The sequence below is a fragment of the Somniosus microcephalus genome, unplaced genomic scaffold (assembly GCF_052327205.1).
Source record: "Somniosus microcephalus isolate GS21.2 unplaced genomic scaffold, FLI_Smic_1.0 unresolved_chr2, whole genome shotgun sequence".
Classification (NCBI taxonomy): domain Eukaryota; kingdom Metazoa; phylum Chordata; class Chondrichthyes; order Squaliformes; family Somniosidae; genus Somniosus; species Somniosus microcephalus.
In genome coordinates, this window is record NW_028225180.1 from 7,668,492 (window position 1) to 7,692,234 (window position 23,743).

Sequence of the window (23,743 nt, forward strand, 5' to 3'; positions counted from 1 at the left end):
TGAGGGAGTTGGATTAACAGTACCCCAGGAAGCAGTAAGCACCTTCAGGAGAGGAGGGAAAAGCGAACATTACAAATATAACTGATGAATAGCTGTCTCTCTACCTGTGGTGTTATCTGACTGAAGGAGAGACAGGATCCACATACAACTGTGCTGATCCAGCCGTGCAAATGAAAAGCTTCTCTGCACACAATCATCTGCTTGTCTCTCCCTAGAGCTAGCTTTCTCCTCCAGAACGACCTTCTGCCCCCTTTCCCTGGCCCTCCTCCAATCAACCTCCTCACCCTCCACCTATTTCCCACCGGCGAGCCTGCTGTGCTATCAGAGAGTGCTTTACGAGCAAATCCATCTCTCCCAGGAGCAGCCTGCAGGGCTAGCAGGCTCCGTCAAGCAGTGTCACATTTACCGCAGAGGGTTTAAAATATGATGTACTATTCACGGTGCTCTAGGGGAAAGAGCGGGCAGGGAGCTAGAAGAAACAAGACTCGGAGAGATGGTTCTGAGGGGGAAGCTGTCAATGCTGCCCATGACAAGGCTGTGTTTTAGGAGTGCTGGCCAGGAGAGTTTTACTGATGCTCAACAATAGAATCATCAAGACTGTTATCTTTTCATTTATATCCTCTTATGTTCTTTCTGAATGAGACATTAAACCCGAGGCCCCGTCTGCCCCCTTGGGTGGTCGTGAAATCACCCACGGGCCACTATTGGAAGAGCAAGGGGGAGTTCACCCCGGTGTCCTGGGCTCCATTATTTATCCATCAACCAACAGTACGAAATAAAACAGATTGTCCGGTCATTCATCACATTGCTGCTTGTGGGAGCTTGCTGTGCGTAAATTGGCGGGCGCGTTTCCTACATTACAACAGCAACTACACTTCAAAATCAGTGCACGGGCTGGAAATCGGAACAGGCTCGAGGGGCCGTGTGACCGAGTCCTGCTGCTATTTGGTGTGCTCAAAGTGCACTTTGGGACGTCCCGTGCTCGGAAAAGGCACCGTGTAAATGCAAGATCGTTCTTCCTTCCTTCCTTCAATCCACGTACATTCTTTCCATCCAGCCCGCGCTCCGATGGTGCCCACCTAAATCACTCTGCCCCCACCCTCTGATTTACACCGCTGTCAACCTCCCCCCGTTTGGTTCTGCTGCAACTTTCTGAAGAGAAAGTTGGGGGGTGGGGGAGTGGCGAGGAAGAGGGGGTAGACGAGAAGAGATCACTTGAGAGAGCGGAGGCTTTGAAATAATACAGGGGGAGCGACGATGGGGAAGTGGCGACGGTGGACAAGCTAAGTCGGGAGGCGGCGGGGGGGTGGGGGGGGGGGCGGGGGCCAGTGACTGGGTCTGTGAAGAATTTACAAAGCCCGACAGCACTCAGAACACAACAGAACCCAAAGACTGCACCCCCTCCCCCCACTGCTGGACCGAGACTGGTAAATTAAGTGGTGGAAAGAATAAGGCACACGAGTCCTCCTACACTCAGGAAGCTTTGTGTACAGCCCTCAATGAAATTCCTGGTCTTTATTTCAGATGTTTCCTCCAGAATAGAAGTTTAAAAGTATCAAGGGAGCCCTACACTGTATCTAACCCGTGCTGTACCTGCCCTGGGAGCGCTCGATGCTGACACTGGGTATAAAGTGGGGGACACACTGTCAGGGTAATGTAGAGGGAGCTCTACACTGTATCTAACCCGTGCTGTACCTGCCCTGGGAGCGCTCGATGCTGACACTGGGTATAAAGTGGGGGACACACTGTCAGGGTAATGTAGAGGGAGCTCTACACTGTATCTAACCCGTGCTGTACCTGCCCTGGGAGCGCTCGATGCTGACACTGGGTATAAAGTGGGGACACACTGTCAGGGTAATGTAGAGGGAGCTCTACACTGTATCTAACCCGTGCTGTACCTGCCCTGGGAGCACTCGATGCTGACACTGGGTATAAAGTGGGGACACACTGTCAGGGTAATGTAGAGGGAGCTCTACACTGTATCTAACCCGTGCTGTAGCTGCACTGGGAGCGCTCAATGCTGACACTGGGTATAAAGTGGGGGACACACTGTCAGGGTAATGTAGAGGGAGCTCTACACTGTATCTAACCCGTGCTGTACCTGCCCTGGGAGCGCTCGATGCTGACACTGGGTATAAAGTGGGGACACACTGTCAGGGTAATGTAGAGGGAGCTCTACACTGTATCTAACCCGTGCTGTACCTGCCCTGGGAGCACTCGACGCTGACACTAGGTATGGAATGGAAACCTTTCTGTTCCCTGAGGAATGAGGTCCCTCGCTTCATGTGCAGAAAACAACAGTGCAGCTTTACCAACAGGAACAGTGAAAATAAATACAGCAAGTCGCAATTTGTTTTGCACTGCTCCCCCTTCCCCGATTGAAGGCACAGAATCTTGCGGAGGTACGGTTGCCCCAGCGGCCCTCCTGGAAATGAGAGCTTGAACAGAGCTTTGGGGGGATATTCAATTGTGGAGGGACAGAGCGCCTGCCCACAATATGGTCTCCCTCTCACACTGGGAGTTACTGTGCACAGTTCTGGTCTCCATATCACACTGGGAGTTACTGTGCACAGTTCTGGTCTCCCTCTCACACGTGGAGTTACTGTGCACAGTTCTGGTCGCCATATCACACTTGGAGTTACTGTGCACAGTTCTGGTCTCCATATCACACGTGGAGTTACTGTGCACAGTTCTGGTCTCCGTATCACACTGGGAGTTACTGTGCACAGTTCTGGTCTCCATATCACACTGGGAGTTACTGTGCACAGTTCTGGTCTCCATATCACACTTGGGAGTTACTGTGCACAGTTCTGGTCTCCATATCACACTTGGGAGTTACTGTGCACAGTTCTGGTCTCCATATTATAAAAAGGAGACACAGGCACTGGAGAAGGTGTAAAAAAGGTTCACAAGGAGGGTACCAGAACTGAGAAGTTCTACCCATCAGGAAAGATTGAACAGGCTGGGGCTCTTTTCTCTGGGAAAGAACAGACCGAGGAGTGGCCTGACAGAGGTCTTTAAGATTATGGAAGGGTTCAACAGGCTAAGCGTAGAGATGTTTCCACTCATAGGGGAGACCAGAACCAGAGGGCCATGAACAGAATATAGTCACCAATAAATCTAATGGGGAATTCAGGAGAAACTTCTTCACCCAAAATGTGGAACTCGCTATCAGAGGGTTGAGGCAAATAGCATTAATGATTTATGGGGAAGCTTGATAAACACGAGGCAGAGAGGAATCGAAGGATATGTTGCTGGGATTAGGTGAAGAAGGGTGGCAGGAGGCTCGTGTGGAGCATGAACACCAGCATGGACCTAGCTTCAGAATAGAATTGTTACAATCGGCCTGTCGAGCCCGTGCCGGCTCGCTGCAAGAGCACTTCAGCTAGTCCCAATCCCACAACCTTTCTCCGTAGCCCTGCAAATTATTTCCATCAAGGGCGTCACCCAGTTCCCTTTTGAAAGCCACAATTGAATCTGCCTCCACCACCTTTCAGGCAGTGCATTCCAGATCAAAACCACTCGCTGCGTAAAAGTTTTGCGACCTGTCGGGGCCGAATGGCCTGGTTCTGTGCTGCGCATTCTAAGTAACGCTGTTTTAACCAAATGCTCTGACCCAACCAAAACAATGACCCCAAGTCCCGTTCACCCGTCGGCCCTGCTTTTCCCGATATCCCACCCAACACCACCCCGCCCCCCGCGTTTCCCCAGTACATCGAATGCAAAACCCTCAGCATCATTTAAAACCCGCCCCGCTCGCTCCGTTTTACTGTCCCCAGTATCCAGGAAGTATTCGACCCTGCGATATCCTTGATACCCATCAACCAAAGCATTGAACCCATTACATATCCACTGCTTCAACTTGCTGTTGCAACCAGTCCCCACTGCCTCGTCGGTGTGCTAGCCACAGCCTCTGCTTAACATCGTTAAACCTACACCAATAGCCATGGCTCAAGTGGTTCTCCCTCTCCAGCCCACCCACCCCAGGCACTTTGAGCCCAGTAATCCAGGACAACACTGTCAGAAGGGCAGTACTGAGGGAACGCCGCACTGTCGGAGGGGCAGTACTGAGGGAGCGCTGCACTGTCGGAGGGGCAGTACTGAGGGAGGGCCGCACTGTCGGAGGGGCAGTACTGAGGGAGGGCCGCACTGTCGGAGGGGCAGTACTGAGTGAGGGCCGCACTGTCGGAGGGGCAGTACTGAGGGAGCGCCGCACTGTCGGAGGGGCAGTACTGAGGGAGCGCCGCACTGTCGGAGGGGCAGTACTGAGGGAGCGCCGCACTGTCGGAGGGGCAGTACTGAGGGAGGGCCGCACTGTCGGAGGGGCAGTACTGAGGGAGGGCCGCACTGTCGGAGGGGCAGTACTGAGGGAGGGCCGCACTGTCGGAGGGGCAGTACTGAGGGAGCGCCGCACTGTCGGAGGGGCAGTACTGAGGGAGCGCCGCACTGTCGGAGGGGCAGTACTGAGGGAGCGCCGCACTGTCGGAGGAGCAGTACTGAGGGAGCGCCGCACTGTCCGAGGGGCAGTACTGAGGGAGCGCTGCACTGTCCGAGGGGCAGTACTGAGGGAGCGCTGCACTGTCGGAGGGGCAGTACTGAGGGAGCGCTGCACTGTCGGAGGAGCAGTACTGAGGGAGCGCTGCACTGTCCGAGGGGCAGTACTGAGGGAGCGCTGCACTCTTGGAGGGGCAGTACTGAGGGAGCGCTGCACTGTCGGAGGGGCAGTACTGAGGGAGCGCTGCACTGTCGGAGGGGCAGTACTGAGGGAGCGCTGCACTGTCCGAGGGGCAGTACTGAGGGAGCGCAGCACTGTCCGAGGGGCAGTACTGAGGGAGCGCTGCACTGTCCGAGGGGCAGTACTGAGGGAGCGCTGCACTGTCCGAGGGGCAGTACTGAGGGAGCGCTGCACTGTCGGAGGGGCAGTACTGAGGGAGCGCTGCACTGTCGGAAGGGCAGTACTGAGGGAGCGCCGCACTGTCCGAGGGGCAGTACTGAGGGAGCGCTGCACTGTCGGAGGGGCAGTACTGAGGGAGCGCTGCACTGTCGGAGGGGCAGTACTGAGGGAGCGCTGCACTGTCCGAGGGGCAGTACTGAGGGAGCGCTGCACTGTCCGAGGGGCAGTACTGAGGGAGCGCTGCACTGTCCGAGGGGCAGTACTGAGGGAGCGCTGCACTGTCCGAGGGGCAGTACTGAGGGAGCGCTGCACTGTCCGAGGGGCAGTACTGAGGGAGCGCTGCACTGTCCGAGGGGCAGTACTGAGGGAGCGCTGCACTGTCCGAGGGGCAGTACTGAGGGAGCGCTGCACTGTCCGAGGGGCAGTACTGAGGGAGCGCTGCAATGTCGGAAGGGCAGTACTGAGGGAGCGCTGCACTGTCCGAGGGGCTGTCTTTCGGATGAGGCGTTAAACCGAGGCCTGTCTGCCCCCTCAGGTGGACGTAAAAGGTCCCACACGCATTGAAAGAAGAGCAGGGGGGCGTTCTCCCCATTGTCCTTGGCCCCATATTCATCCCTCAACTCAACCAACATCACTGAGGAAAAGAAAACAGATTATCTGGTCATTGCTATTTGTGGGAGCTTGCTGTGCCCAAATTGGCTGCCACGTTTCCTAGAGTAAGTGACGACACTTCAAAACAGTACCTCATTGGCTGTGAAGCGCTTTGGGACGTCCTGAGGTGGTGGAAGGCGCTGTCGAAATGCAAGTTCTTTTATTTGTTTGGTGAAAGGCACTGTATCCACTCTCGCTCCTCTCCGTTTGAGGCTAGACCCGCTGGCTTGCATTAGAACACAACTGACATTTACCTTGTCTAGATAATTTAGTTTCTTGAACACTTCAACGAGATTATCCCAACCCCCCCGGCATTCTCTTCGCTCCTTGCCAATGCCTCCCTCCCCAGCCCTGGCTCCAAGCTTCCCCAACCCTGGGTGTGTGTCTGCCCCTCCCCTAACCCCCTCCTCCTCCTCTCCAGCGCTGAAGCCTACAGCCAACTTATTCGGACTCTCTGGGTCGGTCTCACAAGACACCAAGCGACATCCTGCCCGCTCAAGGCGCTGATGGATCTGTTGCGGACTGCGGCGTCACTGGGTAGTGAGCAGGTGCGGGAAAGGCTGGCCGATTTGCCTTTCCCGCACCCCCTCTCCCGAGGGACGTGCTACGATTGCGACCGTGTCACCCTCTCCCAAATCCCAAGGAAAGCCCTGGGGTGCGAAGGCGATCTGCAGTGCCCACTCCTCCCCCAGCCGCGGCCTTGGGTGCGATCAGCTGAATGAGCACAGGCCAGAGATGGAGGCTTCAGAGGTCTGCGTGGCTGAGAACTCCCTTCGCCAGGCAGCGAGGGGAGGGACTGCAGCACTTAATTTTAGAACACTCCACTGATGGCAATCCGCCCTCCGACAGAAAGTCATACTTCCACCAACACGAGGCACCGAGGAAACACGATCTCTCGCAGACTGCAGGGAGAATCGCTGAACGAGAGAAGGTCAACATTCCTGCGCTGCCGAGGCAAAAGCCACAGCTGCTCAATGCCAGGCTCCCTCTGCCCGCTCCCCGTCCCCCTGGCAGCTACCCCCCCGCCTCTGCCCGCTCCCCGTCCCCCTGGCAGCTACCCCCCGCCTCTGCCCGCTCCCCGTCCCCCTGGCAGCTACCCCCCGCCTCTGCCCGCTCCCCGTCCCCCTGGCAGCTACCCCCCGCCTCTGCCCGCTCCCCCTGGCAGCTACCCCCCGCCTCTGCCCGCTCCCCGTCCCCCTGGCAGCTGCCCGCTCCGTGCTCCCCACCCGTGGCCCTCGCTCAGCCAGCTCCCTACGTCCTTCACACTGACTGTGGATCAGTGTAGCTCCATCTACCCCCCCCCCACCCCCGCCCTGCCTTCAAGATATCGTCATGAGCAGTCTCCCACTTTCACGCATACCAGTGATCAAATGTGCATATGGGATACTTGCCTTCATTAGCCGAGGCATAGAATATAAGAGCAGGGAGGTTATGGACTAAACGCGAGTTAGGCCACAGCTGGAATAATGTGTGCAGTTCTGGTCGCCACACTATAGGAGGGATGTGATTGCATTGGAGAGGGTGCAGAGGAGATTCTCCAGGATGTTACCTGGGCTGGAGCGCTTCAGCTATGAAGAGAGACTGGACAGGCTGGGGTTGTTTTCCTTAGAGCAGAGAAGGCTGAGGGGGGACCTGATTGAGGTGTACAAAATTATGAGGGGCATAGATAGGGCAGATAGAAAGGAACTTTTCCCCTTAGTAGAGGGGTCAATAACCAGGGGGCATAGATTCAAGGTAAGGGGCAGGAGGTTTAGAGGGGATTTGAGGAAAAACTTTTTCACCCAGAGGGTGGCTGGAATCTGGAACTCACTGCCTGAAAGGGTGGTAGAGGCAGGAACCCTCACAACATTCAAGAAGCATTTAGATGAGCACTTGAAACGCCATAGCATACAAGGCTACGGACCAAGTGCTGGAAAATGGGATTAGAATAGACAGGGCTTGATGGCCGGCGCGGACATGACGGGCCGAAGGGCCTCTTGCTGTGCTGTATAACTCTGTGACTCGATGAGAAGTCCATGCTTTGCCGGTGACCCAGCTGGGTGGTACCTGAGTCACAGAGGGAATGTGCGGCCGACGCCCCGGTTACTGAATTCAATCAATCAATCAGGACGACCTGACAACTCTCAGTGCCTCTGGGCTGCATTGGGATAGGGGTGGGGCGGGGCGGGGCGGGGAGGGAGAGAAATGGGAGGAAGAGGAATCAGCTCCGAATCAGTCTGGCAACGATTCCTGGTCAGTAGGTGCACAGATACTGGTCGACTTGCTTCAGCAGCTCAGTTTAGGGTCACACCCAAGGGATTGTTCTACTTGGGTGAGGCACTGGAGACTTGCAGAACCCTGGAAGTCCTGTTCACCCATCAACTCAACCACCACCACCCCACACACCCCCACCAACCCCTTCTCCGTACTTGCCGATCGACACTGGCTCCCAGCCCAGCAACACCTCCATTTAAAAATTCTCTGTCCTTGTGCTCAAATCGCCTCCACGGCCCTCGCCCCGTCCTTATCTCTGTAACCCCCTCCAGTCCGACAACCAACCCCATCTCTGTACCCTCCTCCAGCCCCTACAACCCTCCCTATCGCTGTAACCTCCTCCAGCCCCTACAACCCTCCCTATCTCTGTAGCCCCCTCCAGTCCTACAACCCGCCCAATCTCTGTAACCTCCTCCAGCCCCTACAACCCGCCCTATCTCTGCAACCTCCTCCAGCCCCTACAACCCTCCCTCTCTGTAACCTCCTCCAGCCCTACAACCCTCCCTGTCTCTGTAACCTCCTCCAGCCCTACAACCCTCCGTCTCTGTAACCTCCTCCAGCCCCTACAACCCTCCCTCTCTCTGTAACCTCCTCCAGCCCGACAACCCTCCCTATCGCTGTAACCTCCTCCAGCCCACACAACCCACCCTATCTCTGTAACCTCCTCCAGCCCCTACAACCCTCCCTATCTCTGTAACCCCCTCCAGCCCAGACAACCCGCCCTATCTCTGTAACCTCCTCCAGCACCTACAACCCGCCCTATCTCTGTAACCTCCTCCAGCCCGTACAACCCTCCCTATCTCTGTAACCTCCTCCAGCCCTACAACCCTCCCTATCTCTGTAACCTCCTCCAGCCCCTACAACCCTCCCTATCGCTGTAACCTCCTCCAACCCCTACAACTCTCCCTATCTCTGTAACCTCCTCCAGCCCCTACAACCCTCCCTATCGCTGTAACCTCCTCCAGCCCAGACAACCCGCCCTATCTCTGTAATCTCCTCCAGCCCCCACAACCCTCCCTCTCTGTAACCTCCTCCAGCCCCTACCACCCTCCCTATCTCTACAACCTCCTCCATCACCTAAAACCCTCCCAATCCCTGTAACCTCTGGCAGGCCCTACAAACCCCCCTATCTCTGAAACCGTCACCAGCCCCTACAACCATCCCTATCTCTGTAACCTCCGCCAGCCCCTACAACTCTCCCAAACTTGTAACCTCCCCCAGATCTACAACTCTCCCTATCTCTGTAAACTCCACCAGCCGTACAACACACCCTATCCCTGTAACCACCGCCAGCCTCTAGAACCATCCCTATCTCTGTAACCTTCTCCAGCCCCTACAAACCTCCCTGTCACCTCCTCCAGCCCTACAACCCTCACTTATCCCTGTAACCTCCTCCAGCCCTACAACGCTCCCATACTCTGTAACCACCTATCCCCTACAAATTTCCCTATGTCTAATCTGCTTCAGCTGTACAACCCTCCCGATCTCTGTAACCTTCTCCAGCCCTATAACGCTCCCTGTCCCTGTAACCTCCTCCAGCCCCTACAACCCTCCCTATCTCTGTAACCTCCTCCAGCCCCTACAACCCTCCCTATCTCTGTAACCTTCTCCAGCCCTACAACGCTCCCTATCTCTGTAACCTCCTCCAGACCCTACAACCCTCCCTATCTCTGTAACCTCCTCCAGACCCGACAACCCTCCCTATCTCTGTAACCTTCTCCAGCCCTACAACCCTCCCTATCTCTGTAACCTCCTCCAGACCCTACAACCCTCCCTATCTCTGTAACCTCCTCCAGACCCTACAACCCTCCCTATCTCTGTAACCTCCTCCAGCCCCTACAACCCTCCCTATCTCTGTAACCTCCTCCAGACCCTACAACCCTCCCTATCTCTATAACCTCCTCCAGACCCTACAACCCTCCCTATCTCTGTAACCTTCTCCAGCCCTACAACCCTCCCTATCTCTAACTTCCTCCAGCCCCTACAACCCTCCCTATCTCTGTAACCTCCTCCAGACCCTACAACCCTCCCTATCTCTGTAACCTCCTCCAGACCCTACAACCCTCCCTATCTCTGTAACCTCCTCCAGACCCGACAACCCTCCCTATCTCTGTAACCTTCTCCAGCCCTACAACCCTCCCTATCTCTGTAACCTCCTCCAGACCCTACAACCCTCCCTATCTCTGTAACCTCCTCCAGACCCTACAACCCTCCCTATCTCTGTAACCTCCTCCAGACCCTACAACCCTCTTGCGCATCCCCCGACTTTAATTATTGCAGCATTGGTGGCTGTGCCTTCAGCTGCCTATTGCCCCAAGAATTGGTTCCCTAAACCTCTCCGCCTCTCTGCACCTGTAAGACTCTCCTTAAAACCGACCTCTCTGACCAAGCTTTGGGTCACTAGCCCCAATATCTCATGTGGCTCGGTGTCAAATTGTCAGATAAATCGCTCCCGTGAAGCTCCTTGGGGCATTTTTACTAGGTTAAAGGCGCTGTATCAAAGCGAGTTGTTTGTGTTGCCTGTTTACTCATGCAGACGCTGAACAGTCACACAGATAAAGCACGAACGACCCATTCAGAGCAGTTTAAACATAAATACGGTGCCACAGTGTGTTATTGAGCCTCACACACAGAGCAGGAAAGGCCCAGGCTCCATCCCCGGCCTGTGCTGAGTGAATCTAATCTCACACCCAGTGTGGTACTGAGCCCCCCACACACACACACACACACAGCAGGAAAGGCCCAGGCTTTACCCCGGCCTAAGCTGAGGGAGCCTGATCTCACCCAGTGTGGTACGGAGCCCCACACACACACAGAGCAGGAAAGACCCAGGCTTTACCCCGGCCTGTGCCGAGACAGTTCGGGCATTGTGCGGGGGCAGGACTGGCCTTTCAGTGCGTCTGCTTTAGGGAGATGGGGAACTCAGCTCCTGAATCTGATCTGCGACTTGGTGCTGGGATGGCGCACGCTTCGGGATATCGGGCACGGATCGGGATATCGGGCACGGTTCGGGATTGGGATGGGCACCGGCGGAGCTCAGCACAGACCAGGGCTGGAGCCTTCCTGCTCCGTATGGATCATATAATCATCAGATATTAAATTATTATAGGAACAAGCTCTCACTCCCACTGCGTCGTTCACCACCGCGGGACGCCGCGACGCGCTTTGCAGCCAATGAAGCTCTTCTGAAGGGTTGTAACGTGGCGGCCAATTTGTGCACAGCAAGCTGCCACGGACAGCGATGAGATAATGACCAGGTCACCAGGCTGGTTTTGCGATGTCGGTCGAGGAATAAACACTGGGGGCCCGCGACACCGAGGAGAACTCGCCCTGCTCTTCTTCCAATCGCAGCCGTGGCATCTTCTACGTCCACCCGAGTTGCGGGAGGGTGGCCTCGGGTCCGATGTCTCATCCCGAAAGACGGCACCCTCCGGCAGTCACGCCGAATCACGTCCCCTCGGTCAGGACAGGGGAGCGGAAAACTCAGCCGGGGGGTGGGGGTTCCTTCTGGTGCAACAAGACCTGGGTGTCCTTGTGCACCAGTCGCTGAAGGTAAGCATGCAGGTGCAGCAGGCGGGTGTGGTAAACCACTGTTATACCTGTCTGTAGAGGTATGTGTATTCCACTAGGACGATAGCAAAATACTGCAGATGTTGGAAATCCGAAATAACAACAGAAAATGCTGGAAAAACTCAGCAGGTCAGGCAACATCCGTGGAGAGAAATTTGAGTTGACGTTTCGGGTTGGACCCTTCTTCAAAACTGGAAAGAAAAGAAACTAGATCGGAGGCAGGGCTGCGATCGGACAAAAGAATAAAAGAAACAAAAGAAGTAAAAGAGATTAGAAGCTAGACGAGATGGTGATAGGCTGGGATTAGGTGTAAAGTGCACTGGCAGGGCAAAAGATAGCTGCCAGGTGTGAGAGAGAAACAAAAGGAAAGGGGGGGGGGAAAAGGAGTGGAACAATTACAAGAGAAAATGAAATGGGGGCCGAGCTTATGATCTGAAATTGTTGAACTCGATATTGAGTCCGGAAGGCTGCAGACTGCCTAATCGGAAGATGAGGTGCTGTTCCTCGAGTTTACGTTGAGCTTCCGTGGAACAATACAAGAGGCCAAGGACGGTGAGGTCCGAGTGGGAATGGAGCGGTGAATTAAAATGACAGGCGACCGGAAGCTCGGGGTCACCCTTACGGACTGAACGGAGGTGTTCCGCAAAGCGGTCACCCAATCTGCGTTTGGTCTCCCCAATGTAGAGGAGACCGCATCGTGAGCAGCGAATACAGTATACTAGATTGCGAGAAGTACAAGTACCCTAGTCCACTCCTCTATCACCCCAAACAGCCCTTCCTCTTCGCCTGGCACCTTCCCGTGCAAGCGGAGGAGATGTAACACCTGCCCCTATACCTCCCCCCTTCCCACTGTCCAGGGCCCCAAACACCCCTTCCAGGTGAAACAGCGATTTACTTGTACTTCTCGCAATCTAGTATACTGTATTCGCTGCTCACGATGCGGTCTCCTCTACATTGGGGAGACCAAACGCAGATTGGGTGACCGCTTTGCGGAACACCTCCGTTCAGTCCGTAAGGGTGACCCCGAGCTTCCGGTCGCCTGTCATTTTAATTCACCGCTCCATTCCCACTCGGACCTCACCGTCCTTGGCCTCTTGTATTGTTCCACGGAAGCTCAACGTAAACTCGAGGAACAGCACCTCATCTTCCGATTAGGCAGTCTGCAGCCTTCCGGACTCAATATCGAGTTCAACAATTTCAGATCATAAGCTCGGCCCCCATTTCATTTTCTCTTGTAATTGTTCCACTCCTTTTCCCCCCCTCCCCCCTTTCCTTTTGTTTCTCTCTCACACCTGGCAGCTATCTTTTGCCCTGCCAGTACACTTTACACCTAATCCCAGCCTATTACCATCTTGTCTAGCTTCTAATCTCTTTTACTTCTTTTGTTTCTTTTATCCGATCTCAGCCCTGCCTCCGATCTAGTTTCTTTTCTTTCCAGTTTTGAAGAAGGGTCCAACCCGAAACGTCAACTCAAATTTCTCTCCACGGATGTTGCCTGACCTGCTGAGTTTTTCCAGCATTTTCTGTTGTTATTTTGTATTCCACTAGGTACAGGTCTGGACATGCCTCGGCTGACTCCTCCCACTATTCCAGGTATATAAGTGACTACCTCCCAGTCCCTTAGTATTCTGGACGGGTCGACCACTCGAGACAAGACCTTCATTCTTTAGTTAATAAAAGCCTGATTGTTACTCACTCAACCTCAGTCTTTTGAGTAATTGATGGCGCATCAATTTTATTAACGAAATTTTTATAATGGAGAAGATCCTCACACCAGCATGCCTGGACCTGGACAGTCGGGAAGCGGACGCTTCCACCAAGTTTGCTCACTGGCTCATGTGCTTCGAAACATTCCTGACTGCCTCCACTGCGGTCACAACGGATGCGGACAAATTGTCTGTCCTGATCTCCAAGGTGAACCACCGAGTGTACTCAGTCATCCAGGACGCGACCTCGTACACAGCCGCCCTCCAGCTCCTCAAGACCCAGTACACGCGCCCTGTGAACGAAGTATACGCCAGGCACCTTCTGGGGAGTCGCAAGCAACAACCTGGGGAATCGACTGAGGAATACCTCCAAGCACTGTCCGTGCTTGGCCGGGCCTGTGGGTGTAAGGCGGTAACGCCCGCTAATTACACGGAGGAACTGATCCGGGATGCCTTCGTAGCGGGCCACAGGTCCAACTACACCCGACAGCGTCTGCTGGAGCAGAGCGACCTCAACCAAGCCTCCGAAATCGCACTAACGCTGGACGCAGCCTACTCATGGATGCCTACTCCTCTGCACCGTGGACGCCGCGGGGAACGACAACCTGGGACACGGTAGGACAGCCCCATAGCACCGTGCCACCCCAGCCACAGCCCAACTACCGCAGCAGTGTCCCAAAGCCAGACAGCAGTATCCCAAGGCCAGAAATGCTACTTCTGTGGCCAGGTCAAACACCCCAGAGCGCGCTGCCCGGCGAAGAATGCGACCTGCTCGGGCTGCGGGAAAAAGGGACACTACGCCAGCGTCTGCAAGGCCAAAGCCACCCCGAATGCCAGCAGCGCCGCGTGTGGGCCGGGCGAGCCGCCATCTTGGGCCCCCAACAGCGCGCGTGTGGGCCGTGCGGGCCACCATCTTGGGCCTCCCCAGCCATGTGCGAACCACCGCAGCAGCAGCCATCTTGGACGACTCCAGCCACATGGGAATCATGGACGCCGCCATCTTGGACACCAGCCGGGACGCAGCAGACCGCCAAACCCCCCCCCCCCCATCTGATACCCGCAGCGACACACCGACCCCTACGCTGGCCTCTGTTACGCTGGACCAAACGAGACCGCACCAACTAGCTCGGTCCAAAATGGACGTTAAGGTAAACGGCTATGCAATAAACTGCCTTTTTGACTCCGGGAGCACAGAGAACTTCATCCACCCCGACACGGTGCGGCGTGGCTCTCTCCCAGTCCTGCCTGCGCACCAGCGGATTTCTATGGCCTCCGAGTCCCAGTCAGCGGACATTGGCGGCTACTGCGTGGTGACACTAGTAGTAGACGGGACTGTATTCAATAATTTTAAACTCCTGGTCCTGCCCGACCTCTGCGCTGCCGTCCTACTGGGGTTGGATTTCCAGTGCCACCTCAAAAGCGTTACGATGGCGTACGGTGGCCCCCTCCCCCCACTCACAGTCCGCAGCCAGCAGCCTCCAAATTGCCCGCCGCGCACCAGATGCAACCTCTCCACACTCAGAGTCCCACCCCCCCCCCCCCACTGTTTGCTAACCTCACCCCCGACTGTAAGCCCATCGCCACAAAGAGCAGGCGATACAGTGCCGGGGACAGGGTTTTCATCAAAACCGAAGTGGAGCGACTCCTGAAGGAGGGGATTATTGAGGGCAGCTCCAGCCCCTGGCGAGCCCAGGTTGTGGTCGTTAAGACCGGCGAGAAACAACGCCTGGTCATCGACTACAGCCAAACAATAAACCGCTACACCCTGCTGGACGCCTACCCACTCCCCCGCATAGCTGACATGGTCAACCAGGTCGCGCAGTACCGTGTCTTTTCGACCATTGACCTGAAATCAGCGTACCACCAGCTCCCCATCCGCCCTGAAGACCGCCAGTATACTGCTTTTGAGGCAAACGGCCGCCTCTATCACTTCCTTAGGGTTCCCTTCGGCGTTACCAACGGGGTCTCCGTCTTCCAAAGGGAGATGGACCGGATGGTCGATCAAAACGCGCTGCAGGCCACTTTCCCTTACCTAGACAATGTGACCATCTGCGGCCAGGACTTGCAGGACCATGACGCAAACCTCGAGAAATTCCTCCGCACTGCCCAACTCCTGAACCTGACATATAACAAGGAGAAGTGCATATTCCGCACAGACCGCCTCGCCATCCTTGGCTGTGTTGTGGAACACGGGGTCATCGGTCCCGACCCGGACGCGTCCCCTTATGGAACTCCCACTGCCCCACTACCTAATAGCTCTGAAGAGGTGCCTAGGGTTTTTTTCCTACTACGCTCAGTGGGTCCCCTACTATGCAGACAAAGCCCGTCCGCTGATCAAATCCACCTCTTTTCCCCTGATGGCAGAGGCCCGCTCGGCCTTCCACCGCATCAAGGAGGACATTGCCAAAGCCACCATGAACGCAGTGGACGAATCCATCCCCTTCCAGGTGGAAAGCGATGCGTCCGACTTCGCTCTGGCCGCCACCCTTAATCAGGCGGGGAGACCTGTGGCATTCTTCTCACGAACCCTCCAGGGCCCGGAGACCAGGCACTCCGCGGTCGAGAAGGAGGCCCAGGCTATTGTGGAGGCTGTGCGTCATTGGAGGCACTACCTGGCCGGAAAACGATTTACCCTGCTCACTGACCAGCGTTCAGTTGCTTTTATGTTCAACAACAAGCAGAGGGGCAAAATCAAAAATGACAAAATCTTGAGGTGGAGAATCGAACTTTCCACCTACAACTACGAGATCTTGTACCGGCCTGGGAAGCTCAATGAACCCCCAGATGCCCTATCGCGTGGCACCTGCGCCAGCGCGCAGATCGATAGGCTGAGGGCCCTCCACAATGACCTCTGCCACCCGGGGGTCACCAGGTTCTTCCACTTCATCAAGGCCCGCAACCTGCCTTACTCCATCGAGGAGGTCAGGACCATGACCAAGAACTGCCAAGTCTGCGCTGAGTGCAAACCGCACTTTTATAGACCAGACAGAGCCCACCTGATAAAAGCCACTCGCCCTTTCGAACGCCTGAGCGTCGATTTTAAAGGGCCTCTCCCCTCCTCTGACCGCAATGTGTACTTCCTCAACATCATTGACGAGTACTCCCGTTTCCCGTTCGCTATCCCCTGCTCGGACATGACCAGTGCCACGGTCATTAAATCTCTGAACAGCCTCTTCACCCTGTTCGGTTTCCCCAGCTATATCCATAGCGACCGGGGCTCATCGTTTATGAGTGACGAACTCCGCCAGTACCTGCTCGCTAGGGGTATAGCCACAAGCAGGACCACCAGTTACAACCCCCGGGGGAACGGACAGGTGGAAAGAGAGAATGAGACAGTTTGGAAGGCCGCCCTACTAGCCTTAAAGTCTAGGGGCCTTCCGACCTCCCGCTGGCAGGAGGTGCTCCCCGATGCGCTCCACTCGATTCGGTCACTGCTCTGCACTGCCACCAATGCCACCCCTCACGAGAAAATGTTTGTCTTCCCAAGGAAGTCCGCATCGGGGACATCGTTACCGCCATGGCTGACGTCCCCAGGGCCGGTACTACTGAGAAGACACGTGAGGGCCAATAAAACGGACCCCCTGGTCGAGAGGGTCGACCTCCTCCACGCCAACCCCCAGTACGCTTACATTGCGTACCCGGACGGGCGCGAGGACACAGTCTCCATACGAGACCTCGCACCCTCGGGGACCGCTGTAGGGCGGGAGGACACAGTCTCCATACGAGACCTCGCACCCTCGGGGACCGCTGTAACCCAATACCCATTACCACCCCCACCCCCCCCCCACGACCCGATATCCAACCCCAGCAGCCGGCTCGCCTTGGACCGTCACCCACGAGGACTACACTCCAGGGCCCCAGCCTACACGGGACGCGACGCCGGAAGCTCCACCACCCCTGCCGTCGCCACGTCGATCACAGCGGCAGACAAGACCTCCGGAGAGACTCCAATACACGAACTTTTAAATACACTTCACCCCGCCGGACTCATTTTTAAACAAGGGGTGAATGTGGTAAACCACTGTTATACCTGTCTGTAGAGGTATGTGTATTCCACTAGGTACAGATCTGGACATGCCTCGGCTGACTCCTCCCACTATTCCAGGTATATAAGTGACTACCTCCCAGTCCCTTAGTATTCTGGACAAGTCGACCACTCGAGACAAGACCTTCATTCTTTAGTTAATAAAAGCCTGATTGTTACTCACTCAACCTCAGTCTTTTGACCCCTCGGTCAGGACAGGGGAGCGGAAAACTCAGCCGGGGGGTGGGGGTTCCTTCTGGTGCAACAAGACCTGGGTGTCCTTGTGCACCAGTCGCTGAAGGTAAGCATGCAGGTGCAGCAGGCGGGTAAGAAGGCAAATGGTATGTTGGCCTTCGTAGCAAGAGGGTTCGAGTACAGGAACAAGGATGTCTTGCTGCAGTTGTACAGGGCCTTGGTGAGACCGCACCTTGAGTATTGTGTGCAGTTTTGGTCGCCTTATCTGAGGAAGGATGTTCTTGCCATGTTGGGAGTTCAGCGAAGATTCACCAGACTGATACCTGGGATGGCAGGAATGACGTATGAGGAGAGATTGGGTCGATTGGGCTTATATTCGCTGGCGATTAGAAGAATGAGAGGGGATCTCATTGAAACTTATAAAATTCTAACAGGACTAGACAGACTAGATGCAGGAAGGATGTTCCCGATGGCGGGGGAGTCCAGAACCAGGGGTCACAGTCTAAGGGTAAGGGGTAAGCCATTTAGGACTGAGATGAGGAGGAATTTTTTCACCCAGAGAGTGATGAACCTGTGGAATTCTCTACCACACAAGGCAGTTGAGGCCAATTCATTAAATATATTCAAGAAGGAGTTGGATATATTTCTTAAGGCTAAAGGGATCAAGGGATATGGGGAGAAAGCAGGGACCGGGTACTGAATTCAGATGATCAGCCATGATCTCATTGAATGGAGGAGCAGGCTCGAGGGGCCGAATGGCCTACTCCTGCTCCTATCTTCTATGTTTTTATGTTTCCAGCGAGACACCCACTGCAAACGGGAAGAGGGCCGTTCCGCCCCTCGAGCCTGTTGCGTCATTCCGTTGTACCACGGCTGGTCGGTGTGCCAAACTCCATTTGGCCAGCTTGGCTCCGCCGCATCCCTGCGGCGCCCTCAGGCGAAGGGCAGCCCCAGGGGGCATTGTGCAAGGAAGCAGGCCAGCTCGGCGGCGACACCCTCCACAGTCGAAAAGTCGGCAAGCTATTTTTTTTTTTCAACCTGCAAAAAAAAGGGGGAGGGGGGAAAACGAACCAGCGCAGCCGACTCGTGCCGCTCGCCCGGGAATACTCACGGGAAGGCGAAGAAGAGCGAGGTGGAGCCCAAGAGGAAGGTGGCGGCTGCCGAGACCGGGATGTACTTGCTGGGTTTGAACTTCCGCTCCGTTCCAGATGGCATATTGCTCCGTCAGCGGTCCTGCTCAGCAGCATAGCCCGGGGTAACTGACAGTGAGTGTGTGTGTGTGTGGGAGGGGAAGGGGGCGGATTCAGAGAGGGCTACTGACCGAGATCCTGTCCTGCCTGATCCAGCGGCGGGTGGGAGAGGAGGCGGGGAAGAGACAGTCCGGATCGAGGGGAGCGAGGAAAGGAGGACGAGGGGAACAGGGAGCGAGCGCAGAGATGGCCAAATCTCGACCCTACGCCAGCTTAAAAAGGAGCTGTGGAATCAGAATCAGAGTCACCGACCACTCGGAGGTGGGTGGCGGGGTGTTGGGTCGAAGTTGGTCGACGTTAAAAGGGGGAGCTTTGGTTTTTGAGGAGAAGGCAGAGTGCCACCGAGATGCTGAATGGCGCCGATCCTAAACTAAACTAGTGTGGCAGGAATGGGCCTCGGGAGATCTAGGCGGGGCGGGGGGAGGGGAAAATACGGCTCGTTCTCCAACGGGAGGTCAGATGTGGAGCTGGTACAAGACGGGATGCTAAAGTCGCCCACTTTGGGCCAGGATTCAGCCAGATGCCTGAGTGTCAAATATAGAGAGGTTTGATTTGGAACGGGAATCAAGGTGGTCTTCTGAAGCGTTTGGGGGGGACCAATTTAGGGATAAACTGCCCCTTATTTTTCTCCCCCCCCAATGTCGTTTCTTGCCTGGGGGTATCGGGGAATTTATTCTGACTGCGAAATTATCGTGGCCTTATATTAATAATATAAAACGCAGCTTCAAAAAGTGCAAATCTACTCCTATTTACATCAGTAGCTTAAATCGATTTTCAAGATTACGAGGAGGGAAGGGGTTGCGGAAAAAAAAATCACAGGCATTGGGGGGGCCTAGCAGTCGAGTGGGCCAGAGGGGGGAAATGATTACTTTTCTTTCTAAATGCTGGACTTCAGGCAAGCAAACTGACGAAAATAAAAAAGAGGGTCGCTTTCAATCCACTAGTTCTGGGGTCGTGCTGTGCTCGAACGCGTGTGTGCGTGTTGGGGTGGGTGGCGAGAGGGTGTCGTGTCCGACAAGACTCGGTAATCCAGTCTCCGAAACAGCGCGGAAAATGTTTTCAGCTCTTTCCCATATAAATCTTTATAAATCCGCCTTCTGATACTCCTGACCCGGACGTGTCTCAAAAAGCAGCAATTTGGAAATCCAATTCCCAGCGAGACAAGGGAGGGTGTCTGTCTCTCTGCACGCTGGGGTATCTTTTTCAGCGGCTAAATTGTAAAGAGAAAAAAAAGTGACAACTCCTCGATTTCTTTCCCTGGCAGGCCAAAGCCGCTCACTTCCCCGGGGCTCTTTATAAATCGATCAGCGGTTCCTCGAGATCCGGCGCTCGCCGCTCCGACACCCATTTATCAAAGACACCAACGATTAAAAACACCGTCTCTCCGAAAGAGAGTCGAGGAACGACAGGCGGGAAATCCTTTCCGGCGGTCTCGGCCTCCGACCGGGTTTTCAACTTGAGCTTTTAAAGTCTGCCTGCTTAAGCAGCCAATTCCAAACCGATAATCAGAAACTTCCCTTCTCTCCGGCTCTCGCCTCGAAGCCAATTCCTGCACCGCAGTGAAATCCAAAAAGTCGCTCGCTTCCCAAACAGCCAAAAGCAATTTCCTGATTCTCTTACAAGTCCATCCACTTCGGAGAAAGAGAAGGAATTTTTAAAAAAAGAGGGAGAGAGGAAGCACTTTTTATCCTTTGCCAATTGTGGAACTTTTATTCCAGTTACGGTGCAATATATTAACTGTATTTGTCTTTTCGATCAGTAGTTTCGGCAGAGAAAAATATCAAATCCTGTCCATTCTTTCGGGGAGGCCATTTAGTTTAGAGAGGTTAATTTTCCGACTGGCTTTCGCTCCTGCTTTCTCTTCTTCCTATTTTAAAAAAAAAAGAATTATTTTCCATAACTTTAAAAGACATTTCCAATATTTACTCAATATTACCCCTCACGCATCCCCTTATTTTTAAGCCGAGAACATAGAAAGACCTGGACAATCCCCAATTGTATATATATTTTCATTTAAATTGCTAAAAGATTGATATTTGGGATTTTATTAAAACTCCTGCCGCTGCTGTTTTCATTATTTCGATGGTTTAAATAAAAACATTAATGAAATCCTCTTTTGATTCTCCTCGTCCCCCCACCCCAGCCGGGCAAGTTATATCTCTCTCTTTTCCTCCCGTCAAAGCTTTAAACAAATAAATATTTTTTTTTAAAAGAAATTATGTCGATGGCTTAAGAGAATTAAAAATATATTTGTTTTTCCAGTCTCTGTTTCGACGGGTACCCGAATCTCTCTCTTTCGTCCTCCTGGTGATACAGAACAGCAACACACACCAAAAAAAAGGATTATTAACCATCGTGACAGCTCCTGGAAAATAAAGAATTTTAATAAAAAATGATTAAAAATTAGCTCTTTTTCCCCTCTGATGGAGATTCACTTGGTTCTTTCGCCTCCACCTTCCCTCGCCACCACTCAATAAAGATAAGAAGCATCTCCCTGTTATGATTTAAAATAAAAAGTCATAATTAATAATCATTTCTCTCTCTAGCCAGGGGGGCTGAGAGCTGGATTCTCCACCCTGCAAAAGGCTTGGGGAGGAGCGAGAAATAAAAAAAGGGGATTGAGAAATTAAAAAAAGTTAAAAAAAAAGAAATTATTTCTTCCCAATTCATTAAAAAAATAGGGGGGGTTTTCTTGAAAGGGGGAAAAGGTAAAAAAATAATATAGGCCTCAGCTGAAGCCTGGGCCTCGAGTAGTCAGCTCATCCGCCAGAGGTGCTCTTCCTCCTCCCAGAGCTAAACTCTCTCCACCACCCCCACCAAAAGCAACTTTTCTTTTATAACTCGCCCCCCACCCGCCGACATTGGGGGTTTTTTGGTGTGTGTGTTGTGAAGAGAGGAAAACAAAAATTTTTATAGTAGGGATATAAAACATATACTCGGGGTTTATTTTTAAACTTTCCATCGGGCTTTACCTCATGGATTTTGATTTTGAGTCACAAACCCGTCGAAAGGACGAGTTTTTTGGGGGTTTTCTGTTAAACAATAAACACACACAAACGCGCGCGCAGGCGCACCGATTGACGGTTGGCCGTTAAAAAAAAACGGTTGAGATTCGAACGATTTTGAAATTTAAAAAAAAACCAACCCCGGAACGTTCGGCTGCCGGTTACCTCAGCAACAGCCCGAGCCCGGCCGCGAGCTGCTGCCGCTTGCTGCCTTTTGCTTTTAGCCCCGCCCCCCTGGGTGGGTGTAGTCGGGGGGGCACACCCCCGCCCCCGCTGCCCTGACAAGGTGAGCAGCTCCCGCCTTCTCCCTCCCCTGATTGGTTAGCGTTAGGCCTGATGGACAGCGCGTTTAGCCATTCAACAAAGGGGAGGGATGGTTGGGGGTGGAGCCCTCAGACGGGCAGCGCGTCCATCCAATCAGCGCACGCTCCTTCCCACTCTCCCCGCCCACATCAGCCATCCAATCAGCGCCCGTTCGTGCCCGACTCTCCCCGCCCACATCAGCCATCCAATCAGCGCACGCTCCATTTACAGTCTCCCCGCCCACATCACCCATCCAATCATCGCACGCCCCAGTCGCACTCTCCCCGCCCACATCAGCCATCCAATCAGCGTACGCCTGTTCCCCACACGCCCCGTCCACATCGCTCATCCAATCAGCGCACGCCCCATGCCCCACTCTCCCCGCCCACATCGCCCATCCAATCAGCGCACGGCTCGTTCCCACTCTCCCCGCCCACTTCACCACAAAAAGCCCCGCCTCCAAACTGTCGGCGTCATGGTAGCGATTGGGAGCCACGCCCATTATTGCGTGGCCCCGCCCACCCCTCCCCCTCGCCTGTCTCTGGGAGGCACCTGAGGGAAGCCACCCCCTGATTGGTTAGAGTTTCACAAGTGATGGACACCGCGCAAATCCAATCAATAAGGGAAGAGGAGCACTGATTTTTTGGGGGGGATGGGCGGGGCTCCGTAAAATCCCGGCCATTCCGGTCCTAATTGATGCTCCACCCCTTGCCCTCGCGCCCGCCCGAGGAAAATGTTTTCTCCTCCTCCCGATTGGTTATGTTAATACACGATGGGCACCGGGCTGATCCAATCATCGGTGGCCGCAAATCTCTGTCGTCAAGCTGTCGGACCAATCGGGCTTTTCCAGTCTCCTAATCAGTCCCGCCCACACGATTGAGGGACCCGCCCTCTTTTCCCTCGTGCGTCAGTGGGCGGCCCGTGAGAGACATTTTCGATCCCACCCCCAGCCATCACTCCGGCCGCCGATTGGGTAGGTTAATCCGCGATGGACACCAGATTATCCAATCAGCGATCGTCCTTTATAGCTGCTGGATGCCGTTTGACCAATTAGAGTTCGCATTTTTTTATGCTCAGCCTCTTTCCTCCCACGTGGTACCCGCCCCCTTACTATTAGGGCTTTGATTGACGTTGCGTGCGCGGTGAGGGAGAGTGAGAGAGAGGGGGCGGGTTCAGCCGGCGATTAAACCACGTCGTCTGATTGGTGGTTCGCAGGGCGAGTCGCGTCCTCGGCTGATTGGCAGGTCGCGGGGCGAATCGCCGCGTCTCCTGACAGGGGCGGGGGCCGGAGCGATTGACGTCACCGCGGCCACGACGCGCTGCAATCCGTAAGTCACGCCCCCTCCTCGGCTGGAGCCACGCGATTGCTCCGACCCGACGTTGATTGACGTCTGGCTTAGCAAATCAGAGTTCGAATTTTGGTGGGGGGTGGGGGTGGTGGTAAGAGGGAAATATTCTTAAAGAGACATTGTCCTAAAGATTTGGAAAGGTGGTTAAAAAATAGTTTCTGACAGACAGGGTTAGTGCAAGGTCTTAATTTGAGAAAGCTTCTTTTTGCGCCAATGTGGCGCACTGTCCCTTTAAGAATACTTGCCCGCAATGCCCGAGTTGCCGTTATTAGCGACTGTCCGGATGTCTCTCTGGGAATCACACTCAAGGGGCTTCAATCAAGGTGTCACACTCCAAAAGTTCACTAGATTGATTCCTGGGATGAGAGGGTTGTCCTTTGAGGTGAGATTGAGTGGAATGGGCCGATAATAGAGTCATGGGGGGAGAAATTGGGTATTGCCCCGCTTGGGGCGCTAGTTCTGGCGAAGCGCAAAGCCTAGCGCCAGTTGCGATTTAGCGCCACCTGGCGCGATATTGGGTTGCAACGCCCCTAAAGGTGATTG

General features: G+C 54.4%; 1 protein-coding gene across 3 annotated transcripts in view; it reads right to left on the minus strand.

The window, feature by feature from the left end:
* Window positions 1–21,795, minus strand: part of LOC147092065 (palmitoyltransferase ZDHHC5-like) — a 98,517-nt gene extending 76,722 nt beyond the window's left edge. Inside the window, exons 1-2 of one of the 3 annotated variants that reach the window (XM_085975804.1) lie at window positions 21,689–21,795; window positions 18,405–20,410 (exon numbers count right to left, since the gene is read on the minus strand). In XM_085975804.1, coding sequence (XP_085831930.1) covers window positions 18,405–18,508 — 104 coding nt within the window. In that variant the 5' untranslated portion in view covers window positions 18,509–20,410; window positions 21,689–21,795. Of the gene's footprint in view, window positions 1–18,404; window positions 20,411–21,515; window positions 21,665–21,688 lie in introns of those variants that run through there. The other 2 variants (XM_085975806.1, XM_085975805.1) reach the window with 2 other exon arrangements.
* Window positions 21,796–23,743: the final 1,948 nt, after the last annotated feature.